Source organism: Falco rusticolus, chromosome 10, assembly GCF_015220075.1.
Source record: "Falco rusticolus isolate bFalRus1 chromosome 10, bFalRus1.pri, whole genome shotgun sequence".
Taxonomy (NCBI): domain Eukaryota; kingdom Metazoa; phylum Chordata; class Aves; order Falconiformes; family Falconidae; genus Falco; species Falco rusticolus.
In genome coordinates, this window is record NC_051196.1 from 9,920,110 (window position 1) to 9,947,820 (window position 27,711).

General features: G+C 43.3%; 1 protein-coding gene across 3 annotated transcripts in view; it reads left to right on the top strand.

Annotated features, from left to right (window-relative positions):
- Positions 1-27,711, top strand: part of LOC119154594 (F-actin-monooxygenase MICAL2-like) — a 132,687-nt gene that overhangs the window by 68,056 nt on the left and 36,920 nt on the right. For 2 of the 3 annotated variants that reach the window (XM_037402358.1, XM_037402359.1), the window contains 3 exons: positions 8,114-8,300; positions 9,406-9,494; positions 9,823-9,922. In XM_037402358.1, the coding sequence (XP_037258255.1) occupies positions 8,114-8,300; positions 9,406-9,494; positions 9,823-9,922 (376 nt within the window). Of the gene's footprint in view, positions 1-6,069; positions 6,178-8,113; positions 8,301-9,405; positions 9,495-9,822; positions 9,923-27,711 lie in introns of all 3 variants that reach the window. The other variant, XM_037402360.1, reaches the window with a different exon arrangement.

Consider the following 27,711-nt stretch of genomic DNA (forward strand, 5'->3'; position numbering starts at 1 on the left):
ACTCACAGATTGTGTAGCAGCAGCCTGGGAACACTGCAGTATTGAATAGGTTTGGTGTGGAAATGAAGGTGGAAACATCAAGAACGTGACTGTTGTGACCCAATGCAGGTGCTGCTGGAGCTGGCGGCTCTGCTGCCTGACACATGAAGGAAGTGCTAGTTGACAAAACTGGGTACCCTCTCCGTTTGCTGTGAGGGGGAGCAAAGCATTCTGCCTGCTTTTGTCGTATTTAAATAACAGTAGTCTTAAGGAACACCAGTGAGTATTGCCCAACCTTGCGTAAGCCCCCGGCTGAAGGTAATTTCCCATCTGCTGGGCATTCAGCAGGAGCATTTAGTGGAATTGGTCTAGATCTTTTTAGGTTATTTTGCACTATATTGTTAATGCTGGTTGCAAATCGAGCTTACAGCCTCAGCAGTAACTCGGCAGGTAGATACTGAACCAACTGGCAGTTTGCAAAGGCACATTCCTCAGTTGATACAGAGCTGTGTTGAAAAGACTCCCTTCCTCTCCTTCCCCAGGAAAACACAGCCTACCACAGCCCTTCAAGGACACTGCAAACCCAGCAGGTGCCTTACTGCGATAATCCCCTAATTCCCTTCAGCTTCAAAATAATTCCTTTGCCGCGATTTACCTCTTATTTTTTTATGACCTAGGAGGTATAGTGTGTGATGAGTTTTAAGCTAAGTAATGATTTCCAAAATATTGAGGTCTGTTGCTTTTTTGATTTGGAGAGCTATTGTGACACTGCAAAGAAAATAAACAAAAAACCAAACAAATTCCCAACCCAAAACAAAACCCAAAAAACCCCAACCAACAAAATATGTGAACAACTCTTCAGAATATGAGAACTAGGCTCTATGAGCAGTAATTTTACGGGGATTTTAGAATTTTTTCTTAAGAGAAAGTCTGGCCTGAGCAATCATTTTTTGATGTTTTAATTCAACCGCATTTTGTAAAGTGCACTCACAGACTTTTTATCAGTTTTCCATTGTATTTAAATGGTGTAACAATAGTTTGTTGTGACCTCATTTCACCCAGGCTGAGTTTACTTCAATTGAAAAATGCTCTCTGCAGAGGTAATGGCAGAATGCAGCTCAGCTGAGGCAAGAAAATCTTGTTCTCTCACAAGCACAGTAAATATACGTTCATCTCGTCTGGTAAATATTTGGCTGATTAGGTAGGACTACACGTGTTCTTTGGCAGTTCTACATGCATGAATATCTTGATGCCTGCTATACTGCTCTTAGGCTTCTAAAGGCTCAGGTCCTCTTGTACACTATATGCAATACATATGTCTAAATATGGTGCATTTGGCACAGCTGTTTGAAAATTTTTAAATTGCAGGTCTGATAATGAACAGGTAGACTTTTACTTTCCTCCCCTTTGAGGCAGATGCGGTAATTGAAAGCTGATCCAAATGAACCCCAAGTGACGATGGATTACTGTAGATGTTTCAGTGGGAAAGGTAGTAGACACCTTTTGGAGCAGGTTATGCCAATGTGCGCTTACTTTACACAGGCAAAGTGGATCCTGCTCTGCGGCCAGGGTATGGACTCAGTGGCCCTTTGGACCTATGTCCAGGACCATTACTTGCGTTGGTGATGTGCTGGTGAGGTGTCCATGTGCAAGACCTTTGTTCTCCATACTATTCATGTGCTGTGAAGTTGATTCAGCCCTGTGATACCCCTGTTAGTTAAGCTTTAGCTCTCTTCAGCAACTTCAGTTCTGTTCGTCTTTGAGTTACACAGGCCATGTTTTGGCTTATCTTTTGTTGTTTCTCAAGCAAAATTCTTCCAGAAGCAGATTTCTTGCTGCTGTTTTTACTTTAAGAGTATTAAATCTTGGGGGAATACCTGCTGCAGCCTTAATTTCAGAAGAAGCAGTCTGTCCGGGCCCTTCCATGGTTGAATTGTTGTGTCTGTGTTTTATCTTTTAAGATTGCACACTTATTGGAACATGAAAATTTTATCATAGTCTATAAAACACTGACTAAATGTGCAGCACTATATAAATAAAACTTGATAATATTTCAGGTGCATACTGTGTATTTTTCAAGTACTGTGCATGTACTGTGAGTAATAGACCTCTCTGCTATTAATATCTACCAGTAATTGCCTGTGTTTGTGTTATCTTGCAAGTGGGGTTATAGGACTCAGAATTTGTATTTCTGGTCTGTGTTCTGAGAGGTAACACTAGGTGAGTCTAGCTTTCGGTATGAGAAAGGGCTTCAGGATGGGTAAGCCAACAGAGAGAGCTCCCTCACGTTGTCTCAGTGTTTCTGCTTTTTCCCAGCAGAAGAACAGAAGATAATATAAGTCTTTTGAGTTTTGTAAGACTTCATGAGATGACCTAAAAATATCAACAACCTCCCATCCTTTAAATAGTTAGCACTGTCATTTTAATTTCAAGTGAGTACTGAGATTATCAGCCATGGTGATCCTTTACATTTGTTGAACTTTCATTGGAACAGTATTAGTTATGGTGGCTTATTTATTGGAAATGGTGTCTAAGAAATCATACTGCGTTATTACAGAAACCTGTTATTAAGCCTCAGTCCTGAAAGGGGCACTTGAAAGGAAGGCTATGGAAGCATATTGGTTCTTTTCAAGACATGCAGTCATTACAACTTCTTAAGAATTAACTTTTATATGACCTTATATGCAAGTTGCCAGTAATAATAAAAACTACCTTCTAGCTTCAATCAGCTGTCAAAATTCATGTAAGTAGAACTTTGAATTAGCAAATATTTTATTACAGGCTGGGCTTTGGTTATTCCTGTTTTCTATTTAAAGTTGGATTGACCTTCAGAAAACTGTGTTCATCTGAGCTTTGCATGAGTGAATCCACACAACACATCATAAGAACTATGAAGATGTTGCAATCAGTAGGCTTTGCTGCCTGCAGAGTTTGGACCAACTACTTCCCTTCTGTGACTCTAATTACCAGCAGTAAGCAGGGCTTGGGTGTTTCCTACACACAGTAACTTACTACTCAAATGTTGTTTATCTCCGAGGTAGAATATAAGTAGCAGGTGGTACAGAAAGTAAATAAATCACCCTCAAAGCAAAATAAGACCAGGAAAATCACTAAGGATATGAAACAACAAAGGGGATTTGTTGTATGCTTTTGGAGGCCGAGAGCATATTTCCTTTGTTTTATGAAAATACTACTGAGGCTTCCTTGTTGGTTGGCTGTGGTGTTATAAATAATAGCACAGGGAAATACAGAAGGCAGCTTTCTCTTCCCACACGAATAACCACCCTGATCAACCTGCTGAAAACCTTTGGCAACATGTCATTAACGGGTCAATAGACTTAGTAAATCACAAACACTTGGGATTTTAAAGTGTTTTCTTGGTTGTTTCCTGAAATTCACCATGTAAGGTAACTATTTAAGATTCCTTTCCAACAAAGGATTTAAAGCTACTGGTATAAACCTGCCTGAATTGTGAGCAGTAGCCTGTCACATATTGATAGTGCCCCCACTACTACAAAATCACATGCACGTGTGGGCCTTCACATACACCAGTAGCCTCAAGGGTAGTAAGTGCATGAGGAAAATGTAAGACCTGTTATGTGTATACTGAGTTTCTAGGGTACATGAGCAGCATCAGGCAGGCAGAGATCTGTGTGCTGTCGAGCAAAGCTAAGCCATGTAAGAGCTGACAGGTTCTCTAAAGAAATGTGTGTCGATTTGGGGTCAGAGCCTCTTTCCTGCAACTGGAGTTTATTAGACTTACACGATTAAATGGGTGAAGATGTTATTGGAGTCTTTGTCCATACGCAGGTACAGGGGGTTGCTCAGAGGTTGTGCTGTTGTCGTAGGAGGGCAGAAGTCACTAGCCTTGCAGGGCAGCACTGCTCCTGCACAGCCCATCCCTCCTACTCTGTGTGCATTAGTTGTTGACAGGAGAGGACAGCAGTCAGCAATCTTTTGGTTGCTATATTAAATTGAAATCCCATTTGCTTTTACATGGAATGTGGATTCACATTCATTACAAGAGCATTTCCTTTTAATAACATTTTTAAAAGTATGTATAAACATGCCATTTTCTTGTTTTGACTGCTTTAAGGTTGACATAGATTGCTTCAATGGGTGGAGAACAGAAATCAACCAACCTGATGAATTTCAAGGTGTAGTTCAGGCTCAAGGATACTTTTCCTGAAATTCAACTACTTGCATTGTAAGCATAGCCTTATTGTTTAACTGACTGCTCCAGTGTTTAACCAGTTCAAGGTAAACTTTCTGCTACAATTGACTTGGAATTATTTTTTTTTCCCAGGACCTCATTGGTAATAAGTTTTATGTGGCCTAAAAGTTGCTCAGCATATTCAGAGGTGCACAATTTGGGTGAAAATTTTGTCTTCCATGATCTTAAAGAATACAAAGGAATGTAGCTTTCCTGTAGTAGCAAGTAGTACTTCTTGTATTGGTTTATAATTTAATGTACTGCTTAGGACATCATTGTGATATGTAATTAACAGTTTACTTTGCTGTTGTTACCCCATGAGTTGTGCAGATATTGGAAAATATTTAAAAGTCTTTTTCTATTAAACAACAAACAGGACAAAAATTTGTCCCTTGAATGGCCTTTGTTGTCTTAACATACATATTTTGTATCTGCCTGGATATTAAGTTAATTATGGGATAACTCTCAAAAGATAAGGGGAGCTGTAAGGAGTTGGATGTGTTCCCTTGAGGTTTTTTTATTAGTAAGAATATTTTTATCCATCATAATTTTTAAAAACATATCCACATTGCTTTATAGTTGGTTTTAAACTTGATAGAAAATGCTTTAAAATTATTTTAAAGTATCATGAGTACCATCACATCCTTCGTGGTAACTTTCTGATATTTTAAAACCTTTCCATTAGCAAGACTTGGTGTGGTGGCAGTAGGAAAATCACTACATGAAGAAGTGTGAGACTTAAAATGTGGGCTCTGTAGGAGGTAATTTGAGTGTAAGATATGAGATTAGGATCCTCTAGGGAAAAAAAAAGAAGAGAAAAAACCAAAGACTTCAGAAGCTGAGTATAAGATTGCCATATCAGGATGGCCCTTGCTGCCTTTGCTACCAGAGACATTGTGGGATCTTATATTGACTATAAAACTAAAATCAAAATCACTACAGGAAATTTGGTTTAGGGTAGAAAATATTTCTGTAAATCTATGAAGTCTCCACAGCCTTTTTTTCTAGGAACACGGGAACTAGAGTGCCTACCCGCCGCCGGCACACCCACCCACACACCTTTCTTCTTTTGCAGTCCCCAGGCGCGTGTTTTGGCGAGGAAGCCTGGACCATGCAGTCAGTGGTCTGGCTACAGTGCATTTGCAGCCACAGCCTAAGGAACTGCAGTCTCCTTGCAAGCCTGCCTATTTGATGAATTTGGTTAGAAACACCCTAACATTCGTGGCTGCGATAGTGGGATGGAGCAGATTAAAGAAGATGTCTTCCTTTCATAAGCGTAGTTTTCCAGTTTTCCTTGGCGTTAAGATGAGTCACTGGGGGACAGGAGAATGGTTGCTCTGTGAGCATCAGCAAAAGATTTCTGTGCAGGAATTCTAGGACATTTTCATAGAATATTTCCTGAAATGCCACTGTTTGTGGTCCATTAATGTGAAATTTAGACCCCACCACCATTCTGAAATATAACAACAAAGTCCCGAGAAGTCAAAGTGAACAATAAGGTTGTTTTCTTTTTGGTCTATCAGAATGGTCCCACCTGATAGCCAGGCAGTAGCTCCCAGCTCAGCCTTTTGCAGACACAGCGCGAGGCCTTGTGCTGTGGGAGCAGTATTTGCTCCCAGCAGCTATTTCTCCATCATCCGTAGGGAGAAGCATGAGGGGTGCATGGGGGCCTTCTGGGGCCACCAGCTGGACCATGCTGATCACGCATGAACATGCTTGTGCTCTGCTGGGCTTTGCCACTGCTCCTTTCTCCTAGCCTCTCTTTAAAATTGTTTGCATGTTTTCAAATCATTCTTGTCCTTTTCTCATTAAATTATTTTTCAAGAATAACTAAAGCTCTTCCTTCTATTCTTCATCTTCTCCCCTTTTGTGGTTAGATGACTGTAGGAAAGGTCTCATGTGCAATTGGAGCTGTGGCTGAAGTTCTTGTCAATCTGTATGTGAATGATCACAGACGCAAGCCACAGCTTAACCCCCTTGAACTGGTAAGAATAAACCCACAAAGAAACAGTAACTTCAGAGTGGTGTTTCCAGAATGTCATCCTGACTTAAGACCCTGATCGTGGGAGCACTTTAAGTGTTACGGAAGGTCTTAGCCTAACATTTATTAAGCAATCAAGTGCATATTGGCAAAATGAGCTGATGTGTGGATATGCTGGAAATGTTGCTCACCATGTCATCTATTTATATTTTTATTACTTTTCTGTATGAATTAAAACTTCAGGAGGCTTTTATTAAATGTAATTACTGGTACAATTAGTAACAGAAGACAATTATTAATCAGGGTGGCGCCTAAAGAAAGTTTTGTATAGTACATATTTATGCTGTTATTTTTAATGCACAAATGCTGAATCACCGTGCTTCATTTTGAAGAGAGCTGTTTTTAAACTCTGACACTGTTCTGTGTTGAATTCAGAAGCAGTCTGTGGACAGAGCTACAGATTCTTTCCCCATTCCTCATTCTCCATCTCCTGCCTCTGCTGCTCAGAGCTGTCAGGTATTGGGAAGAGAATCAGGGTGTTGTGTTGTGGTGATGACACTTATTAGCCAGCACTAAACTCAGTTGCTTCTGCTTCATTATAACTGTCTGCTCTATTAACATCTTTTTTTTAAAATGCATTTGTATATTTTCCCATTTGCATGGTTGGTTGGTTGGAAAATTTCATGCTTTGAAATGATCCATCACAGTAAAATGGTGTGCTAATGGCAGATTTGGAATAGGATTCTTAACTTCTAAGCACAAGACAATGTGACAGTAACAATTGTGACTTGCACTTAACATTAAAAAACTGTTCCAAGGCCACCTTTTGCTGGCAAATTAAAGATGAGTTGTGTGGACCGTGTGCTGCTGTCTGAATGTGCCTGGGCTCTGCCAAGCCTGTGCCACCTCTGTCCCATGTGTGGTACCTCTCCAGTGGCGTTGGGGATGGTGGAAGGGGGAGGGAGATGGTTGGTGATGGCTGTGGTAGAGACAGGATGCTCGTCTGTACTGACCTATAACAAAGCATAACACAGTAAGACAAAGTAACATCCTCATACCTGCCTCGAATAAGAAAAGGGAAGCTCAGTGGCATCTAATCCACTTACAATTTCTTTTTCTGTACCTTTTGCATGTATATCTACAGAGGATGAGATTTGTGGCAATTAATGCTAACTGCCAGCCCAAAATCAACAAAATCTTTCAAAACAGTTTCAAGTTGTTAACATGGATCATATTGTGAAGTCAAATGAGTTAAAAATATTCTGAATGTCTACGGTAGGACTTAAATTGATTTTTAAAACAAACCAAGCTTCAGTTTGGGCTGTAGTCTCGGGAAGAACATGGCTGAGAGGGGCAGCACATCTGCGGGATGTAAATAGTAGTTCAGACACCAGCATCGAAGGTTGTCAGTTTTTCTTCCTGGACCTTACAGCACAAGCCCACATTTTCCTCCAGAGTTATGTACAAACTGAGTCTTCAGGGTGTCTTTTCTTAGCCCCAAATGTGCATCTGTTGTTCAAGGCCGGTGAGGTCTGCCTGCCTTTGACCTCTTTTGAGAAAAACCAACGCCTGCAGCGTGAGACGCAAATGCCTGAGCCAGCGCAGTGCAGGGTGATGGATGAGCATTTGGGGCTGCTGCTGCGTTTGTACCTGAGTAAACACAAAATGCTGGTGAACTCCCAGAGGGAAGCAAACCAGCTTAAAGTCCAAAACGCACCCCCCTTAAAGTCCTTGTGATGTCCGATTTGTGAATTGCTGCATAAACCTACAGAACTGCAGCAAATGAGTAATAAAGCGGCTGACTGATGCTTATTTTAATTGTGTGTAGAGGGTGCTGTGTAAAACTTCAAGCAGCTAAAGCAGCTGTCCACTTAATAAGAATTTATATCTGGGTGTAGTGCAACGGCTTTATGTACATTTCTTTTTTTATCTCTTAACAGGGATCTCTGCGAAAAGAATTTCCTCACTCTATCGGGGGGAGTGACATTTGTTATTTTTGCAAAAAACGGGTATATGTTATGGAGCGGCTGAGTGCAGAAGGCCACTTCTTTCACAGGGAGTGCTTCAAGTGTGAAATATGTTCTACAACACTCCGTTTAGGAATTTATGCCTTTGATGTTGAAGAAGGTAATATAGGAGCTATTTAAGAATATTTAAAAATGTCTGAGTATTGATGCTTTTAATGGAACTAAAGAAAAAGACCTGGCTGAGTAGCTCGGTCAGGAGGAGGTCTGCCAAGCATGTTGTTTGCATCCATGCTGATCTTTGAGTCCTTGTATTTGCAGTTCTTGTCTTTCAAAAGAATGGAGTTATGACAGACCTGAGCTTTAAATGAAGAAATCCTCAGTAGAAAATATGTTGAGTGACCAAAATGCAGTTTGTCCGATCACAGGTCAAAGCTGGGGTGGGGGAGGTGATTTTTCTCCAGCAATACGGAATTATTCTCATCTCTTACTTATAACCAGTCAGTAAATAACATGATCTGTAAGGGTAAGCCATGATAGTGGCAGATTTACATGGATGGGGGAATATAGGTTATTTCTTTCAAGATGTTATGGCTCAGGAGTTGAAAGCAGTAGCACTGGCCAAGCAGCAGTGTAATTTACTCCAGTCTCCTAGTCTGATGTAGAATGGGAGGTTAAGATCTTGGGCACTCAGGCCCCCCCTACAGCCTGGGGTTTGGGCTGAGGAATTATCTTTTGCCTGGGATTTTTGAGGGGTTTTTTGTTTGTTTGTTTTTTAGTTTAGAGGGAAATTATTAAACTGAATTGAAATTTCCTTGCCACTTCCAAATGATTTAAGTAGGCGAGAGTATTATAAGCTGATCTCCTTCTACAAAAGGATTAAAGACTCAAGGCCAAAGGTGGTTCTTTTGCAGAAGATTCTCTGGACTGCAAAGGCTTTTTTGAACTGATTCTTTGACTTTTTGCTGCTTGATGGTTCTGTGTTGGTTTGTGACTTGCTATTGACAGACTCTTGTTTTCTGCTATTTATTAGTCTTAAATCTGTGGGGTAGATAAATCATCTTGCCTTATTTAACAGAGGTGCAAATCTGTGTACTGTAGAAGAAACCCATTCAGAGTTGTGAGCTACTCAGTTGATGACTAGTTTCCCATTCCTTTTGCTGCCCAACCATTAATTATCCTGATTTCATCTTTTTATAGACACAACAGTGGGTTTTCAGTTCATATACATACAGCTAAAATATATAAATTTATGTTTTTTCTTGTAGGCAAATTTTACTGTAAACCTCATTTTACGCACTGCAAAATCAGTACTAAACACAGAAAGAGAAGAGCAACGTTACAGATCCAAGGAAAGGTATGAATTGATTGTATTACTAATGGAATGGTGAGGCAGCTTTATCTGGAGCAAGGTGCAATACTTGTGTGTGTACATGTGTGCCTGAGTGTTTTCTACCTAATGTCCAGAGGTAGTAATATCAATACTAAGATAAAACTTCCCGATTCTGTGAGTTTGGCAAATTTATAGTCTTGTTCTCGATAGAATTTAGCTTTTCTTGTACAAAGTTGAACTTCAGAGCAATTTGAAATCAAAATATATATAAAGACTTGAAAGCAGTAACAGAAACTGGATTTCCCATATTTTAGAAGTACGTTTAACATTTTTTTTTAATGCTTTATATAAGGAGGCAACAGAAGCATGGAAGAAAGAGGAGCCCAAGACCGCAGAGACCACCACAGAAAACACTTTGTCTACTGATAGCAGTCCAGAGGACAGGTCCCCAGGTATCCTGACTTCCTTCTTTAGGGGCACGCTAAGCTGGCCCCTTCGGGTGACAAGGGATCTGCTTGACATTCCCAGACGCCTGTCTAACTGGATGCATGGTTTTCTGCACGCTACCAATCTTCATTTCAGGGACAATGCATATAACTATACCTACTTGTACGAACTCTTGAGCCTTGGTGTGCCATTCCTCTGTGCTCTTCTAGAGGTACTTATTCATATGTACCGGGAAGCAGAGCTATCACTTGAAAATGTGCTTGAATGGGTGAAAAGATTCTACAGGGTTTAAGTTCTTCTATGTGTCTTGCTCAGTTGTGCCTTTCAGATTTTCAAAATTAACCGCCTCACTATTTTCTTGAGGGTTTTCTCCCTTTTTTTTTTTTTTTTTACTTTTCATGCAATTTAATGTATGACTTGAATGAATGATGGATTCCTTCTGATACAGACAAGATGCAATCACAATTTTCAATATAAAATGAACTGTATGTTAGAGCATGAAGGGCAGTGTCCAGATACATTTCCAGAACATGGAGACGGATGAAGGATATTTTGTGATTCCCCCGCTCTTGTTTTATCCTGTGACTGGACCGTTGAGGGAGTGGTACATTTTAAAACCATTCTTCTCCCTGTCCCCGACCCCCACCCACTTTTTTGTTGTTGGTGGTTTTTTGTTGGTGTTTTTTTTTTTTTATTAGACCAAGAAAGAATATGTGTTCTTTCAGATGTTTGGGGAATATTTATGACAAATGACTGGGTTTTGAAACCTGAATATGGCGCATACCTTTTTTTATTATTATTTCCTTGCTTCCATCTTTGCTTTGGTTTATGAGGTGTATAACTTGCATGAATATGTTTAAAAAAAAAAAAAACCAGCAAACAAACATGTACTTAATGCACATTGCTCCTAATCATGCCTTTTACATTTCTGACATGTGATAGATACCCTTTGTTGATAGTGGGTATAATCTGTACTACTAATTTATTTAAAGTTTTGAAATAAATTTGAAGAGCAACACTTAGTTGAGTGAAGGCTTGACTGAAACTGTAAGTCAAAGGAACTGGTAGTGTAATTAAATCTGATGTATTCCTCAAGTTGAGGCTTCCTCACTAGGTGGCTGATTTGAGGAATACCAATTTATGGAGCACTTATCCATAACTGAAATCACTGCTGTTGTGCCTTTGGGCAGGCACTGCTCCTATGGTCTTTTGGAATTTTTTAAAAATACAACTTTAGAACAAACAACAAAAACCTACAAACAAATTGTAAGAAGATCACTTTTTAGTTCGGTATTTAATTCATTTCAATGGGTAAAGCTGATGGCAAAAAGGTGAAATACTGTTATCTGGAGCAGATTTATGTAAATTTCTTTCAGATGTCTCCCAACAAGGTCTACTTTAATCAGAAGGTGTCAGGACAGGTTAAATAAGCTATTTAACTGCAAGGAGACACCAGCATCCCAAATTCTGGTTAGTTTCAGCCTAGTTAGCCAGTGAGGTAAGCATGCTCCCTGCCTCTCAAATACTTAAATGTTTAAATTCAGAAGTTAACCAGGAAATAGGTAAATGCATAAACATGGTAATATGTATAGCCTACAATTAAAGGCATCTGTAGTGTTTATTACTAGCCAGAAGAATGTGGTTTAAATGGTAGGAAATAACGTTGCATTCAGTTAGTACCAAATTGAGGATCACCTTCCAGTGGTCTTAAATGACTGCGCTGCTTATGGGCTGGCAGTTTTAAAATTTTTTTAACATAACGTGGCAAAAGATCATCTGAATTGTTTCTTAGGCATTAAAAGGAAATGTGTCTTCTGTTTAAAATAAATCACGAATTGGATTTTTCTTTTAGATAGTTTGACTATTTTAACTGTGAGGATAAAGCTTTTCACATTTTAGAATCATTCTGTACTTTGGGGAAAAAAATTAAGTATATACACGCAACTTGAAAAAGCGCTCGAGAAAATTGTTTTGGTATAAGGTAGCATTCATCTGCAATAAATTGCCATTAATGCTCAAACATTTATTCAGCAAAACTTTTCTCGAATATTGACTGGATGCAGCAACAGTTTTATAGTAGCATGGTGGGCATCTGTATATATGTAAAGAAATGCACCTTTACCTTTTTTTTATAGCATTTAAAAAAAACTTCTTTGGAACACTGTATACTTTTTAGTTACTTGCTAATGATAGCAATTGTTTCACACTGAAAAGGAAAAAAAATCTGCAGTGCGATTTACCATGTTACTCCTTCAACACAGCAAACTGCTAAGTGGTAAAGTTTTAAAATCTGGCTTGCCATCAATTTTGAATATAGTTTGTTGACAGCACAGTCTTTAGGAATACTTTTTCCTGAAATTTTCTCCTGCTGTTAGGAAATCTTCTGCTTTTCAGTAGAGTGAGCATAATGGTAAACTTACAGAAAAAGGTAATATAATAAGAAACCTGGAAATCTCTGATGTCCAATGAATTTAAAGCAAATGAGTCTTTCTAGTAGAAAATCTAAAAATAAACAAAAAAAATTGAAAGATGGTATTAGCTTTACGTAGATTTATAAGTGGGGAATAAAATCCCTGCATTCCCACAACAGAATTCAGAAACTTGCATAATGAAAACATTTTTCTGAGGAATTTTAATTACACTACGTATTCCACTGGGATTTTGCAGGTGTTTCTGTTGGGAAGGTTTTTTATTGACATCAATATAATCAGTCAATTTTGGGGTTTTTTTAATCCCTTCATCTTAATATTCTGCTATTAAGATTCATACCTATTTGTCCTCATTCATGATTTAATGAAAAAAAAGGCAGTTTCATTTTAGCCAGTTCTGCTTTGTGCCTACACATTCTTTCTGATGCTTTCCTATGCAACCAAGTTAAGTCCTATGTTTTTTTTCCTACTGTCTTCTCTGTCAATCTCCCTCGTTGCTTTTAGCCCAATTCATCTTTCCAGTGCTGCACCCGCTCACTGGCTGAAGCCTTTCTGCTCTCAGGTGACTTTTTCCGCTTGCCAGTTCCAAAATTGTGTGACTAACACCGTTGTTTGACAGCACTTCGTTGTGTGTTTTGTTTGTTTTTTTTTTAAGACTTTTGAAGCAAACTGTGTGTGTCTGGTATGTTAATGGATGCAAGCTTTGGCATGAACATTTAACCTGTTGCTGAGTTCATAGTTGTAGAAAAGGTAATGCCTGCACGCTCTGTAGAGAATGTTTTTCTCTCTGTGTCTGTGCATGTATATTCCTTGTGCCTTTAAGGTAAGTTAGGCAAGTAAATTCTTTCTTGAAAGAACTAGTTAAAGCCTTATTTCTTTCAAAGTATTGAAGGAAAGATTTAAAATAAGGTCAGGACAAGGTTAGCCAGCTGATTCTCCAGGTTAGTGTGAGCACCTATTTCCATTGAGCTCAAACAGATACTGAGCAAGCAACATTGGAGCACTGTGGCGCTTTCTAAGCACCTCCTTGCTTTCATACTGGAAAAGTACAATGTAAAAGGATTCTGCTGAAAAAGTAGCCAAAGTGATGCAAATTTGTCTTCCACTTCAAGTAATGTAGTAGGCAGGCCTAACAGCAATACCTGTTGCATGCTATTTTTAGTCTATAATATCAAAATGCCAAGTTTATATCTCCTGAGTGGTTTGGTTTGAATTGTTTTGTTAACTAGGCCTTGTTTGCCTATGAATGGATTTGTCTTGCTGCATGAGCCATCGCTACTACTCTTCTCGACAAATTTGTGCGTTTATTTTGTATGTATTTTTTACATAAGTTCCAGTATGTGTGATCACACTGATAATCTAGAAGGGGAAACGAATCTAAAGAAAGAACCGAGGGCTGTCTGACAAGCAAGGGCACTAAGGCTTTGGTTGATATGGTCATTACCTAGCCTTCCCTGGTGAGGATCCCTTTCAAAGGGAAGGGCTTTCAGGAACTGATCTAATTAAGCAGTAGCTTTCAGGAGGGGCCAAACGTCCTCTGCCACTCGCCCCATTTCACACACCTCAGCCACAAACACAGAAGGCTGCAGGGTCAGAGCCCCACACTCCTTATCTTGCTGACCTGTATGTTTGCGTGACAAGAGCAATGTAATTTATTTATGTGGTTATCCTAAAATGTCTTGATGGCTTTGAAAGCCCCCACGCTGTGCCCACGAAGAAACCTCTCTGTATTTTAAGTGTTGCTTCCTGCACAAATGGTTAGGACGTGACTTCCTATGTATTTCAGGGCTACTGTGTTTTGTGGCAAAGCTCAGCATGCTTTGAGATAAGGGTTGTGGCATAAAGGTCTGCCATTTCAAATTACTTCCCATTACTGTGTTTTTCACCCTCTGTTGCAGAGTCTTCCTAGCTTTTCCTGGCCAGTGAGGATTCTGTCCTTCTCCTCCTCAATCTTCTGTCTTCATTTTACTTTATAATCTTAACTGAATATTTTTATTAAGTAGTTTTTAACGCTGTATTTAAATTTTCACATGGAAATTCTGTATTTTGCACACAGTGAAAATTGTTTTAGCTTTATTTATGACATCTACTGTAAACAAAAATAAATGTAGTTCTTCGTAAGTCTCCTTGTTTCATCTCTTCCTTTTAAAAGTATTTCCTGAGGACAGAGACTTAATAGTGACTTCATACTAATTTTGCATATTCCTTTTCTGGTGGATGCTGTTGTGTTATCTTTGTTATGGCCTGATCCAAAGGCCAGAGAGTTTCACTGTGCTGGTATAAATCACATCTGTGTCCCATTTGAAAGGGATATATGCCCGGATCCTTGACAAGTTATCCCATCTGCTGCAGATCAGGAGGCGCCTGGTGTTGGGATTCATCCTTCCTGGGAATCATAAGTTGGTGTTGGTGAGCATGGGGGTTGCTTCTATTGCATACACAAATGGCACCTGTCCTCTTCTCTTTGACTTCTGTTACCTTTCCTTATGATTTGATTTTACATATTAACAAATGTGGTAAGGGTCATGCTAAATTAACGTGTTCGGGATTTTATATTGTGTACAGCAAAAGCAGATGATAACTGTGGGTAAAGCTTTACCTTTGCTGCTGGCTCTGCAGTGCTATTTGCACGTTCCCTGTATGTTCTGGACCGCTGGAAGCTGCAGCTAGTGGTGACCTATTATCTGTTAACAATGGCCTTACTTCATTCATTTATTTATTTATTTTAGCCTTCCTAAGCTCTGTCATAGCTTTTTAAAATTTTCATTTGTTATTAAAGCTGGTGGTGTGGTTCTTCAGCAAGTTCTTCAAAAGAGCTTTCCTAAGTCTTCCCTCCCCTTCATGATCTTTTTTTGCTTGCTCTGCAGAGCTTAAGCTATTATCTCTTCCTTTGTATTTCAAGAAAAAAAAAATCCCCGGAGGAATAGTCCCAATAATTTAACAGAAAGATTCTGTGATACAATTTTATAAAGTTAATTAAAACTGAGCCTCACTAGGGTTGTTTGGATGGCAGAAATGAATTTTTTGAAAGTGTTGCTAAAGTCAACACTGCTAAAAACCAGCAAATGTTATTCCTGATGAACTATTTCATCTTCCCTGCCAAAGAAAAAGCCACCATGCACAGTCAAAAGTTTGGTGTCTGAGGGGGAGATGATTTACATAATGATGAAAACATAGGGGAAAAAATACCATTTAAGACAATGCTTGGCTCTTCCATAACTGCAACGGACAAAGTAATTTGGGTAAAATGAAATTTGCTCTTTGCACAATTTACAGTTTCAAAGCAGGCTCATTTCTGCCATCGTTACTTGATCATTTTAGGCAGTGGCATGGAAACATCAGAATGGGTTTTTGTGTCTGCAGAAGGTGATGATTTGTTTGGCACTGAAGCTTTGAAAGGCATCAGATGTTCATGCTGTTCCCATAAAGTTTCACTTACTCCTGCTAAAATACCAGTACAATAACTTGAAATCGGGATTATGTTAGAGTCTAAATTCGTTGTAATTGTGTTTCTTGTGGTGGTGCAGAAGGCCCAAAAAGTCAAATCACTAGCAAATCCTATCACTGGAGGGATATACTTCACAGTAAACAGTCCATGCGCTGGAACACTCATGGGCAAGACAGGACACAGTGTACGGAAAAACAAATAAAAGAGACAAAATAAGCAATGTGAGGGGAGCAAGTCTGTGTTAGTCCCCTCACTCTCAGTCAAAATGATTACACAATAAAACTAAATATTCCTTGTTTTGCTCCCAGAAATGTTACCAAAAGAAGAGACTAGTGGGTTAAGGTCTGTGTGAATTTAGCAAGCCTACTTTAGGACTCCTGTCCTCCTCTGGCCATGTGAGCAGACCTCTCTGAACCCTGCCACCGCTCCCTCCAAAAGTTCCAGCACTCTCAAGTCTCCAGCAAGCACGCACTGTTATAAATGCACCCCAAAGCAGTAACACTTTGTCCCTTCACATAGTTGGAATTGGCAGCAGTGCTTGTTTGAAAGGTCTCGAGCTGACGCTGAACTGGGTGCCTTCTGAAAATCGTGGGTTTAGAGCAGATGATACTAATGCCTCTACATAGTTAACACTTTCTAAGATTTGAAAGCTACTTGATGTTATCAATGCCGTTGTCACATTTGCACCTCTACTGCCGTGTTTGCTGTGTCTGGTGGGCTCAGGAGCTGCTCTCTCTATCCTCTTTATACTGGTTCAAATGGGTTCTGTACTTGTCTGTTGCCATTAGGGCCATTTGGATTGAAAATATGTACGTAGATGTGCTTTCTTTTTTAAAAAAACAAAACAAAACAGGGTAATCATTTAATCTTAAAGCAAAGCAGCATTACCTGCCTAGATGTCTTTTAATGAAAATCAAGCGTGCTGGGATTCTGTGAAGGTAATCTTCCTTTATTATAATTATGCTAATGCTTTAAAATAAAAAAGATCTTGCCGTTTTTAAACATACTTGATTTGAAAAACAGAGTACAGACAAAACTTCTTTAAACTGCTCACATTAAAAAATCAGTCTTTCACCAACTCTAGTAAGAAGAGCAATTTCTGTTCCTCTCAGTTTCTTCTAGACTGCTACAGCTATAAAATGCCAGTGAAAGTTGCTTCCGTATGTATTCCAACCTCAAGCAAGGGCTATGGTCTGCGTTTTCCCACAACATTATGGCAATTAGTTACTATAATTGGCTTTAATTCACTTCTGGCTCACTTATTCCTCACATTCCAATCAAAAAAAGGAGTTCTGAAATGCACTGAATTCTGCATTAATATTTATGTTTTTGAAGGCATGACATGTTTGCAGATGACTTGATATTTTTTTTTCCATGAAAGATTATGTTGCTGACGATCAGAAGGCATTATGTGTTAATGCTTGATCTGAGTATCCATATTAGTCATGTAAATATTTCCCCAAGTCTCTTTCCTTTTCTTCATGAACTGTGTTAACATAAAAAGAAGGGAGGCTTTGATCTCATCTCATCAGGTGGTGGGCTCCAAATTTCTTTGATATGGATGGAATTTCTGATGTGTTTTTTTTGAAATGTGAAATTACGAAGAAATTTGCATGTTTCTGTAGTCTTAAATTTGCTCTTTTGGTGTTTATTCTGCAGGTATTCATTCACGTCTTTGCTTTACAGTTTTTGGTGCTTCGAGTCTGTATGCAAAAAATAGTATTTTGACAGGCACTGATCACTCTAGAGACTGAAACTGTTGTTGCTGCACTCCAAATTTGCAATTACTACATGCATTAATATACCAGACTAACACAGATTGCTCTGATAAAATATGTATTCACTCTAAAATTATAGAAATTGTGTTGTTATCATAGGTTTTGTTTGAGAAGCGGTTTGCCATAAAGGTATACACTCAGTTTATCCAGCAGGTTTTCACAGAGTTGCTTTTTCCTTTATTAATTTTTGTATTAGAGTGTTAATTATTAAATGAGTGTTAAGAGTGTTAATGAGCCCTGTACCGGATGCATCCAGATGTCAGGTGCTTTGGGTTCTGCCTTGCTTCGCCACTTCCAAATTCCCCACTTGTATGTCGTGCCAGAATCCAGAAGTTCCTGTGTATGGAATAAGGGATGGATACTTGGAAAAAAGCGTTCTGCTGCTGGAGAACCGGCGCGGGTGCTGGCGTGGGCCCCTGTGGGGTGGGAGCAGATGAGGGTCAGGAGCTGGGGAAGGGGCGGTGGGGCCGTGGGCACAGGTGGCGGGGCTGGGGGCTGCCTGGCCCTGCTGCCCTTACCCTCTGCCATTTGCTAGCTGCCATCGCCTGGAAGTGGCTTCTGTTAGGCGTTTGAGGCAAGCATGAGGAGAAGGGAGGAGGAATGTGGCCAGAACGGAGATCTGCGGGAGGTCAGGCGCGGTATCTTTCAGAGGAGGCCTTTCCCAAGGACAAATTGGCCGGTGGGGTGAAAAGTCCGAGCCAGGGCAGGTCAGTTGTGGGGGGCTGGGGGGGCCCTGCGGCCTCCTCGGGCGGATCGGTGAAACCCGTAACGCGACGTCTTCGGTTTCACACTGCCGCGGGCGAGCCCCCCCCCGTGTTGGAGGCGCCCGTTTCAGGGCGCCGCTGAAGCCGGAGCCGTAGCGGGCTCCCAGCGGGGCCGGGCTGCCCCGCCGCCTGTGGCGGGCCGCTTCCCCTCGGCGCCACCGCCCTCCCAGCCGATCCTCCCCCGCGCTGAGGGGAAGGTGCCGCCTGCTGCCCCCGCCGCGTTCTTACGGCACTGCCGCGCTATCGGCAGGGCTTATACATTGCTTTTTTTGGTTTATCATACAGTAGAAGAAGTCGGAGGGACAGTGCAGTGTGCTGGGTGTGCTGCAAGTCTATTTGTGGTCTGCTGACTGAATTTCTTCACGTTAGCTTTCGATCCCAGCCGGTGTTTGCTTTCACCATCAGAGCTGCCTACGCTGATGAGTAACCCTGCTTTAAAGTCGTTCGCTCCTGTCCTTGCCTTAGTCAGCAGCTCCATACAAGGCCAGGCAGAGTCCACTAGCCCTCGGAATGAGTTATGGGGTGACACAGCCTAATGGCAGGCCAGGGCCCTCGGGGCTGCCAGCCTTGAGAGCAGGCCGCCAGCTTGGCCGGGGACGGCACCACGGTGGCCTGGCGGGGAAGGTGAGCCAGCCTGCCCGGGGTACCCACCGGCAGGTGCAGCGCTGGGGCTGTCAGTGGTGCTTTTCACCTGAGGAGCTAAAAGCCCTTGGCCAGGCCCGAGCAGCTGGGGCAGCTTTGGGTAAGTACTGCTGCTGCCTCGCAGCGTCAGGGAGGCACAGGGAGGTGTCAGAGGTACCAAAGCATCACATCCCCAGTGCAGGCTGTGACACCTAATACCATACCATCACGTTTACTTTCTCCCACCCACCCCCAAACAACGCCTGCATGCAGGTATGCAGCGTGGGCAGGGCTGGAAGAAATCAGGGGTTTCTTGTCTGCTTTTCCTGAGCTGCAGAGGGGTGCCAAGCTGCCGGCCCTTGGGGCAGGGCAGCTGTGGCAGGGTCCCCTCTCGCCGCCAGCAGCAGGTATGAACAATTCCTTACCCACTCCAAGACCCTGGCCAGGGGGTCTCTACCCAGTCAGCCCTCAGACCTTGTGTTTGGGGGGGACGGACCCCTAGCTGGGCAGATCAGGGTGCTCTCTGCAGAGTTTTCTGGACCAGCCTCCCTGCAGGAACTTTATTGCTGACCACCAGCACCCTGGAGTGTTGTGGCCCAAAGCAGAAAGGTTGATGCTTTAAAATTTGTTGTTTCCTGGCTCTGTTTCTGTTTTTTATCTGCCTTCAGGGATGTTCTCTGGTTTTGTATTAGTTTAAGTTTTCGTACCTTGGCTAGCTCTGCAAGACTAGCTCCCCTTTCTGCTTGTGCAGGGCTCCCATTTGGTCTGACTTGCCTTAGCCAAGAAATACCATGGGAGCTCTAACTGTACATTGCTTAGAAATTAATTCTCCTCTCATGACTTAAAACTAGCTGAAGAGGAGGAGGGAGGATAAGCATGAATGCTTCTGGCTGTTTACGGCATAGTGGTGTTGATGGGGAGGCTGCTGCAGCTGGCTTGGTTGGGTTTTTTTCAGTGGAGCATCTTTGACCATTTTTGTCCAAGACGGGCAGAGCATGCACAGAGCAGCCACTCCTGGGCAAAGCTGATAAAGCACAGCTGCCCTGAGGCAGCTGGTGTCCGAGGCACTTGGCCCAGTGCTTCTGGTGGGGTGGGAGACATTGCTTGGCAGAGTTCAGGCTTTGCGCTGTTGTGAGCAGCACATGCTTTGCCCAAGGTGGGGGGAAATGGCCAACCCGGTCCAGCTGTCCCAGCGGGGGCTTGGCTCTGCCCAAATTTGGCTGGTTCCCGAGCCCTTGTCATCTCCTTGCCAGGTCACAGTAACGTGATTTGCCTGACACTGGTTTGACAGATGACTCAGGAGCTGTGGCAGCCCATAAAGTCAAGCTGCCTTGTCAAGTAGGACTTGCCAGTATGAATAACGTCTCCTGCTTAGTCTGTTCGTTAGCATGAGTGTTATCAGTGGGGACGCTCAAGCGCTGGAGCAATCAACGCCTTATAAATGGTAATCATAGAAGGTGCTGAGAGCTGTCTGCGAAGCCTTGGTGGGTGGATGCTAAGCTGCTTTTGGAAAGGGCCTCTCCTTTGCCATGTGTGCGGTGGCACGCTGCTCCCCAGCAGGTTTCTGAAGGGAACCCATGCCAGGAGCTGTCACAGGACTGTGGTGTTTTCATCAGCTAAGCAAACCCCATTGCAATTGCACTGCTGAGCACGGCATAACATGGAAATAGGTTTCAGTGCTTCTCTGTGCAGCACTGAACTGTCATGGTGTGGGTGTGATGCCAGTGCGTAACTCAGCACCTTTCCCTTATTCCACTGGGCTGATGTGTTGGCAAAGCCTCTGGGACCAGGAGGAGGGGTGCAATGATGTGTTTTATCCATCTTGCAGTAGCAGAGGGACCTTGCCTGCTGGTAGACTGCATTTGGTGGCTTGTTAGTCACGGAGGGCCAGTAAACAGCTCTGAGATTTGAGCTTTCAAAACTCTGAGCTTGAGCTTTTTGGCAGAGTGGTCTAGTAGAGCTGGCATGGCCCCACCACGCCGAGCAATGCATGGTGGTGCTGAGACCGTGAGACAGCATCAGTCCTGGATTTGGGTCTGCACAGCTCAGTGCCTCATGCAAACCCTCCCTTGGTCCCCACAGGGGCTGGCAGTGACACCCTGTGACACAGGGAGAAGTTTGCTCTCCCAGCACGAGGCAGACGGGACAATGCAGCCATGCTCTCCTTAAGCAGAACCAGCACAGGAGCCTGATAGCTGTGGGGGAGACCTGCCCTGTATTTCCATTGGAATAAACTACCCTAAAATCACTCCAGGAGAAAATTACTAACAAAACTAATTGCAGGCTTTCAGGGCTTTAAGGATATTCACGTAGCTCATGTCTGTAATGTGCAGCATATTACAGACAAGAAAGGCCTCTCCACTGCTTTGCTTGGTTGTCAGCTTTGCCCTTGTGCTTGAGGGAGGAAGGTGAGCCAAGGCATTCAAGCAAGCACTTGAGGCCCCTGAGTCCCTGGTTTCGCATGCCCAGAGATTTCTCCATCCTTGTTTCTGGGCTTCAGGATGGCTTGTGGGGCTCTGCATGCCTGTGGGGATCTTACTGCCATGCTCCCTCCATGGCCGTTCCTGCTGGGCACAGAGCCTTTGCAGAAAAGCAGTGCTGCTTGAAGGCCTTCATAGATGCTGAAATGCATCCAGACCACGGAGGATGCTCATACAAAAAGTTATTAAAAAAAGAAAAAAAGAGGCAAGGCACAAATGCTTTTTTAGGTTATGGTGGATCATCACTGTGTGTTATTCTCTAAGTGCATGAATTTTACAAGTCTGTCATTAAAAGAATCACAATTGCAGTGATCTTTCAGTGAGCAGAAGACCATACTGAATTTGCATGCTTTTTGCTAGGATGAAGCTGCCTTAAGCCTGCAGGGCTCTGAGAGTCTCCAGAGAGATGAAGGGAAAGGCCACTTAAAAACTCCTGCAGGAGGGCTGCTGCTGGACTTGTATATACAGGGACCTCCAAATACCATCATTATATTCCTAATTAGAGGCTGCTACTTTGCTGAGCCATAAACAAACTGCAGTTTGTTTCTCAGATTTGATAATCGGCTTGAAACAAGCCCCTGCCAAGGTACCAGCCGTGCCTGGCTCCTGCTCGGCGGCTGTGCTGGGATGGGGGAGTATCTTCATACAGCCTGTGCTCCCCGACAGTGGAGTGAAGGATTTGGAAGGGCTGGGGCTCTGGGTGCAGGCTGGCAGTCCAGCGTGGGGCCTTGCTGTGTTGTCCCAAAGGCTTGGGTTGCTTTGTTGCCTTCTCTGCTCCTTGGTACAAACTTCCCTGAGTGGTCTGGTCTGCTCAGCCACGATCTCTGCTGGGTCTGATGGGTGAATTTCTGCAAGTCCACCCAGAGGCCACAAACTGGCTGAATGAGGATGGTCTTGCTGTCCAAATGCTCTTAGTAATTTACTTTCAGTAAGTAAATGACCATGTTGTTTGAATTATTGATGCTATGGGGGAAAACTGAGTATTTGTGCTCCTTGACCACATCTGTGCAGCTGCAATAAGGCCCACCTCCAAGTTTTGTAAACCTTCCTAGCGTTGCAGAAATCTTACAATGTCTTTGTCCCTCACTGGCTGTGTCTCTGACTCATTCGAACCAGTGCAAAAATTGCTGCTTCAAATGTAAGGATGAGCTGGCACAATATTGAATCAAAACTTGGCATGATGCTTAATGGGGAATAAAAGTGTATTTTGCTGGAAAGAGGTTTGCATCTGCCTGTGGGGCTCGGACAAACAGCTCCTGCAGACCCGTATGTTGGGGTGAGTTTTGAACGGTCCTGACCTCTGGGTGAGTGCAGACTCAGATGCGAGCGTTGCAGATGAAGCTTTAGGAATACTTCCCAGTTACCACAGTTTAGCTAAGTCCTTGCCCTGCAAGGAAAACAGTCGTTTCTCTCCCTGTGTGTGGAGAATGAAGTGGGTTTTGAAATACAGACAAAGGAGAAATTGTTTATCCAAATTTTTCATCGTATTTGAGTGGGAGAGCCAGATGAATACAGATTGTTCTGGTGAAATCACTGACTGTATTGCTGCTGTTTAAATAAGTGAAGGCAGCTAAGCTCCACTGATTACTTAAAAAAAAAAAAAACCAAACAAAACAAAAAAAATCACACCAAAAAAAACCCCAAGCTAAAAAAAACCCTAAAACAATGTTATTTGCTCTCGGTACAAGTCATTCAAGGACTGTGATCAGGATTACTCTGACTGAGGACAGACACTTGCACTAAGGAGACGGGTGGTAGAGCCTGTGTGTTGGACGTGCTGCTGCCAGTCTGTTACTAAAGCGAATGAACTCGCGCCGGGCTTTGGCTGGGAGGGCAGCTCATTCTCCAAAGGCTGGTTGCCCATGCCACGCCGTGGTGCAGTGTACCCTTCGTCGGTGTGGTCAGTGTCCTTGGGCTAGCAAGGGTGAGAAGACCCTCACCTACTCGTGCCCATGGTGTGCCCAGTGGTGAAGTGCAGCCACTGGCTGGTGTGCTTCAACCCAGCCTGACTCCACTCTCCATTTGGAACCTGCGTTGTTTTCATGTGGTTTAGGGAGAAGAAACATGAGGCTGGTTTTGTGGTACCGCAGAGGTATTCTCATTGCTTTGACAAGCAGAGACCCCCCGAAGCCCTCACCTCAGACCAAGGTCCACCTGCTGTGGAGCCAGCAAGATGTCCCCAGCCCCAGGAACCGCCTAGCTCAATACCAGAGCCAGGCTGTAGCTGGGTGAGGGCTGCCAAGGTTTGAGGCTGGAAGAGAGCACCCAGGAGCCTGATGGTAGTAGTGACATCACCCTGAGAAGGGCTGCTGGGAAAAGGCAGCCAGGAGGTAGGGGATCAGTTAGGCAAGGCACAGTGTGCTTGGCAGGGGGGAGGAGAGAGGAAATTTGGGAGATTAATGAAAAAGGTAATGGTGTGGCCAAAACAAAACACTGGGCAGTGTGACTGATGAGGAAGGAGCATCATATGTGGATGAAAACAGGGTAAGGAGGAGGTTAATGACAATTTAAGGAGTGGAAAACTTACATTCTCAATCCCTCCAGACCTTCAGACAGCAAGTTACAGTTGTGTAAATGTAGTCCATAAAACAGACAGCATAAACGCCGGGTTATGTGGAGGACCTGCTGTTCCTTGCTGAGCAGAGCCAGGAGGGCTGCCCTGCCTGCTCACTTCCCCTCACCCTTGTGCAGGAAAGCACCAAAGAACATGGAGGAATTGGAAATGAACACATTGGCTCTTTGGTTTGTTCATACTGTGACTAGCTTAGGAAACTTCAGCAGCTAAAAAACAGAAGTAGGTTGTTGTTAAGACCTTTCTATGTAAGCTTGCCAGCAGTGTGCTGTGAGATAGTTGTGACGTGTGCTGCCTGTCCCTGCAGCCGTACTCATGTGACAGATCTGGTCGGCTGACTGTGACCTAAGATTAACGCCTTCCCATGCGGGGCTTGTCCATGCCCGCCTGGGTAAATTATTTGAACGTTTTGGCAAAGGATTAGTAATGACTCCAGTCCAAACTGTGCTATGGATCTGGCATACTCACAGGTCTTCAGCATGCTGAGACATAGATAGTACAAAATCTGAAGTGAGCATGATGGAAGTGAAGTAAGATCTTACGCAAATGCTATTTAGAGGGACTGTTTCCTGAGGACTGAGTTCTCCTCTGATAACATCTGGTGCTGCCCCACGGAGGTCAGTGGCATGGCACCAGTTTACATCAGCAGGAAATGGGGCTGTGCCCTTATCTGTCCCACAGGGCGGATGTCTCTTTAGCTTTTACATTGTATGTGTTTATCTTATAAAGTTCAATTCCTCTGACTCAGCCTCTTAGCTTCTAGTAGAAAATCTCTTGTCCTGGGGAGGAAACCTGATGAGGAACGAGAGTGCTGGCTGCAGCAGAGGCTGCCTGGGTAATTCCAGATGAGTGGCTTGGTCTACCCACATACGCCTTCCCCTTTGGGAACAGCAGTAGGGCCACTTTTGTGTCCTCTGGTGAAGACGTGGGATAACGTGGTAAGTACAGCCAGGCACAGACTTATGAAAGAACTCAAGCACTAGCAAAATTGGATATCTTGCAGTTTATGTGGGAATTGTCACCTTGGATGTAGCAGCTGAGTGTCCCCCTCAATCCTTCTGCAGCACCTTGAGTTTCCCCAGAGAGCAGAGGTGGTGGGGGTGGCTGCTGAATGTGGCCAGAAGTGCCAAACAACTTGGGCTGATCCCCTGCCTGAGCACAGCTCAGCCTGCAGCAAGGCTCCGTCTGTCTCGTCCCCAAGGGCCGGTTTGTCAGCCAGGCTGGTGCATGACCAGTTAATTGCAGTGGTCACTAGAGGGTCTTAAATCTCAACCTGCAGTGTGATGGGAAACAGGGCACTGAGGTTTAGAGCCTGGTTTCCACCCTGGAGTCAGATTTCCAAAAAATTGGTGCTCTCCTGCTCAGCCTCGCTGTGCTGACATCTTGCTAAGGACCTGGCTGCTGGTACTGCAGGGATGGGTGGCTGTCCAGGATGCAGGGAGAACTGTGAGGCTTCTAGCTGGAATGGAGAGGTACGAGAGCTGCTTCTTATTTAGCCTAGCATCTGTCTGGGAGCATAAATGTATGCCTCACCTTTGTGTAATCAGCCTTTGGGCTGATTTAGGAAAAATTAGTTCAGACAGCCATTCTCATCTTTTTGTGCAAAATATGAGCTTTAAAGAAGTCACAGCTTTCTTTTCAAAGTCCTTGTTTAGATCAGATCATATTTCTCCTTTTTAACAGTCCTTTGAAATTAACAGCAGCGATGGCCAGTGGTGGAGTCACGGCTGATGGCTGGTTGGGTTTGTTTGCACTGCAGTGGAGAGGCAGGTAATAATTGCCAGGTGGACTGCAGGCCTGCGGAGCCTCCAGGCTTTTGTTTGAATTGGCCACACTCTTCCTCTGCAGTGTTTACATGAATCCAGCAGCAGCTTGTCCCTGCTCTGTGTGCTTGGTCTGTACCCTTGTTCTCAGTGGATGAAATCTCTTGCAGGAGCCCACAGTGCCCTGCCAGCCTGTGTTTCACCATGCAGTGTCCACCTGCAGAGCAGGGCGGTTCAGTGTAGAGCTGCAGGAAAGGCTGCTTTTTAGGAGACACCAATCAAATTGTGTAACATCATCAGAGCCTCCCAAAAAACCCTGACACATAGCTGTTTGGAAGGTCTTTGCCTTTTGTTTGAGCCTGTTACTTAAGGTGCAGCCCTGCAATGAGAAACAGCAGTACTAACTTTAATCTTTTCAAATGTCCTGCAGAATGTGTAAGCCAGTGTTTAAATTAATGTGCACATGTGGTTGTCCCATGCACTGAAACACTGAGGTGGTCCAGTTTCTGCTTTTATGGAGTTGAGTGCAATGTAGTTTAATCAACCTTATAGGTCACAATACAAATATTGATTGAATATATTAGTAAGGAGTGGGTTTGCTTTCTAATCCTGGAGTGGTTTGGGTTGGAAGGGACCTTTAAAGATTTAGTCCAACCTCCCCTGCCATGGGCAGGAATATCTTTCACTACATAGAGGTGGATGCTAATGCAGGATGCTGATCTTAAACCCAATTAGCATTGTTATGAATGCAAACTTGTTCAGAAAGGGCTCAGCTGTTGAACAGATTACTGAGAGGGTCAGCTGCTAAGTGCAGAATTCAAGAAGGAGAGATACCATGATACCAAAAAAACACCCCCCAAAAAACCCCACACAGAAATGTAACTACTCACAGAGAGGTGACGGTGCCATCCATCACCTTCATGCAGTGGCCTGGATGACATCCTGATGTCCTTCACTAGCTCTGACTGTTATGTCTGTAATGATTGAAAACTGCGTGTGAAACAGACTGTTGCAGAGGAACTTGACTAAAAAGCTGTTTGCGTTCAGAAACCATGCTGGGAATCATTTTAGGTAGTCTGTCTGTGGGTTTCGATGCTCTCCAGCTGTGTGTCTGTTAGTCATAAACATGTTTTCTCCTCTTTCCTGTTAACGTGGCAGGGAAGGCATTAACGTGCGGCATGGGAAGAGAATACATACTGAGCATGCAAGCAAATGGCAAAACTGACTTTATCAGCTGCTTGCAGTGACCTTGGGCAGCGCTTTGTTGCCAGCATGGGTACAAAGTTTATAGACAGAGCTGGCAAACCTTTAGTTTTGCTTGCTGTGATTTTCATATAAAATGCAGCATCTTTTAATGAGAAAGTTGAGTTGAAGGATTTGGGTTTTACAAGTTGGCTTACAATGCTGCTTTCTACTTTGCTTCTGGAGAGTAGAAATGGCACGTTTGTGGTCCAGCCCAACTCGGGGGGGAGAGGGCCATTTCCAGGAGGGTTTGTGTGAGAAAGGGCAGTTGTGCTCCACTGACCTCTGGACTCCCACGCTGCACACCCGAACACTGCTGGGCTTGCTGTGCACTGCCCACGAGCAGCTTTGGAGTGGGTGGCCTGGCTGGGCCAAAGTAGAAGTCAGACATAAAAATCAGAGAGGGATGAATTTCCTCCATCTCCCAAAGGAAATAAAATCTCTGCAGTCAAGAAACACGTGGCTGCTGCAGTGCTAGTGAGCTGGACAAAGAGCCTGAGCACGTGTTTTCACATGGGAGAATCTTGCTCTGGAGAAGGAGCAAGCCACTCCTTCATCCTCCTTGGCTTTTTGTACATAGAAAGTAGAAGAATTGGGAAAAAAAAACCCCAAACCCACGAAGCTGTTGTGAGTAGTGAGGTCTTGAGGAGTTTTCAAGCCAAGAAAATACATTGACTTTTATGAAGGATGAAAAGCC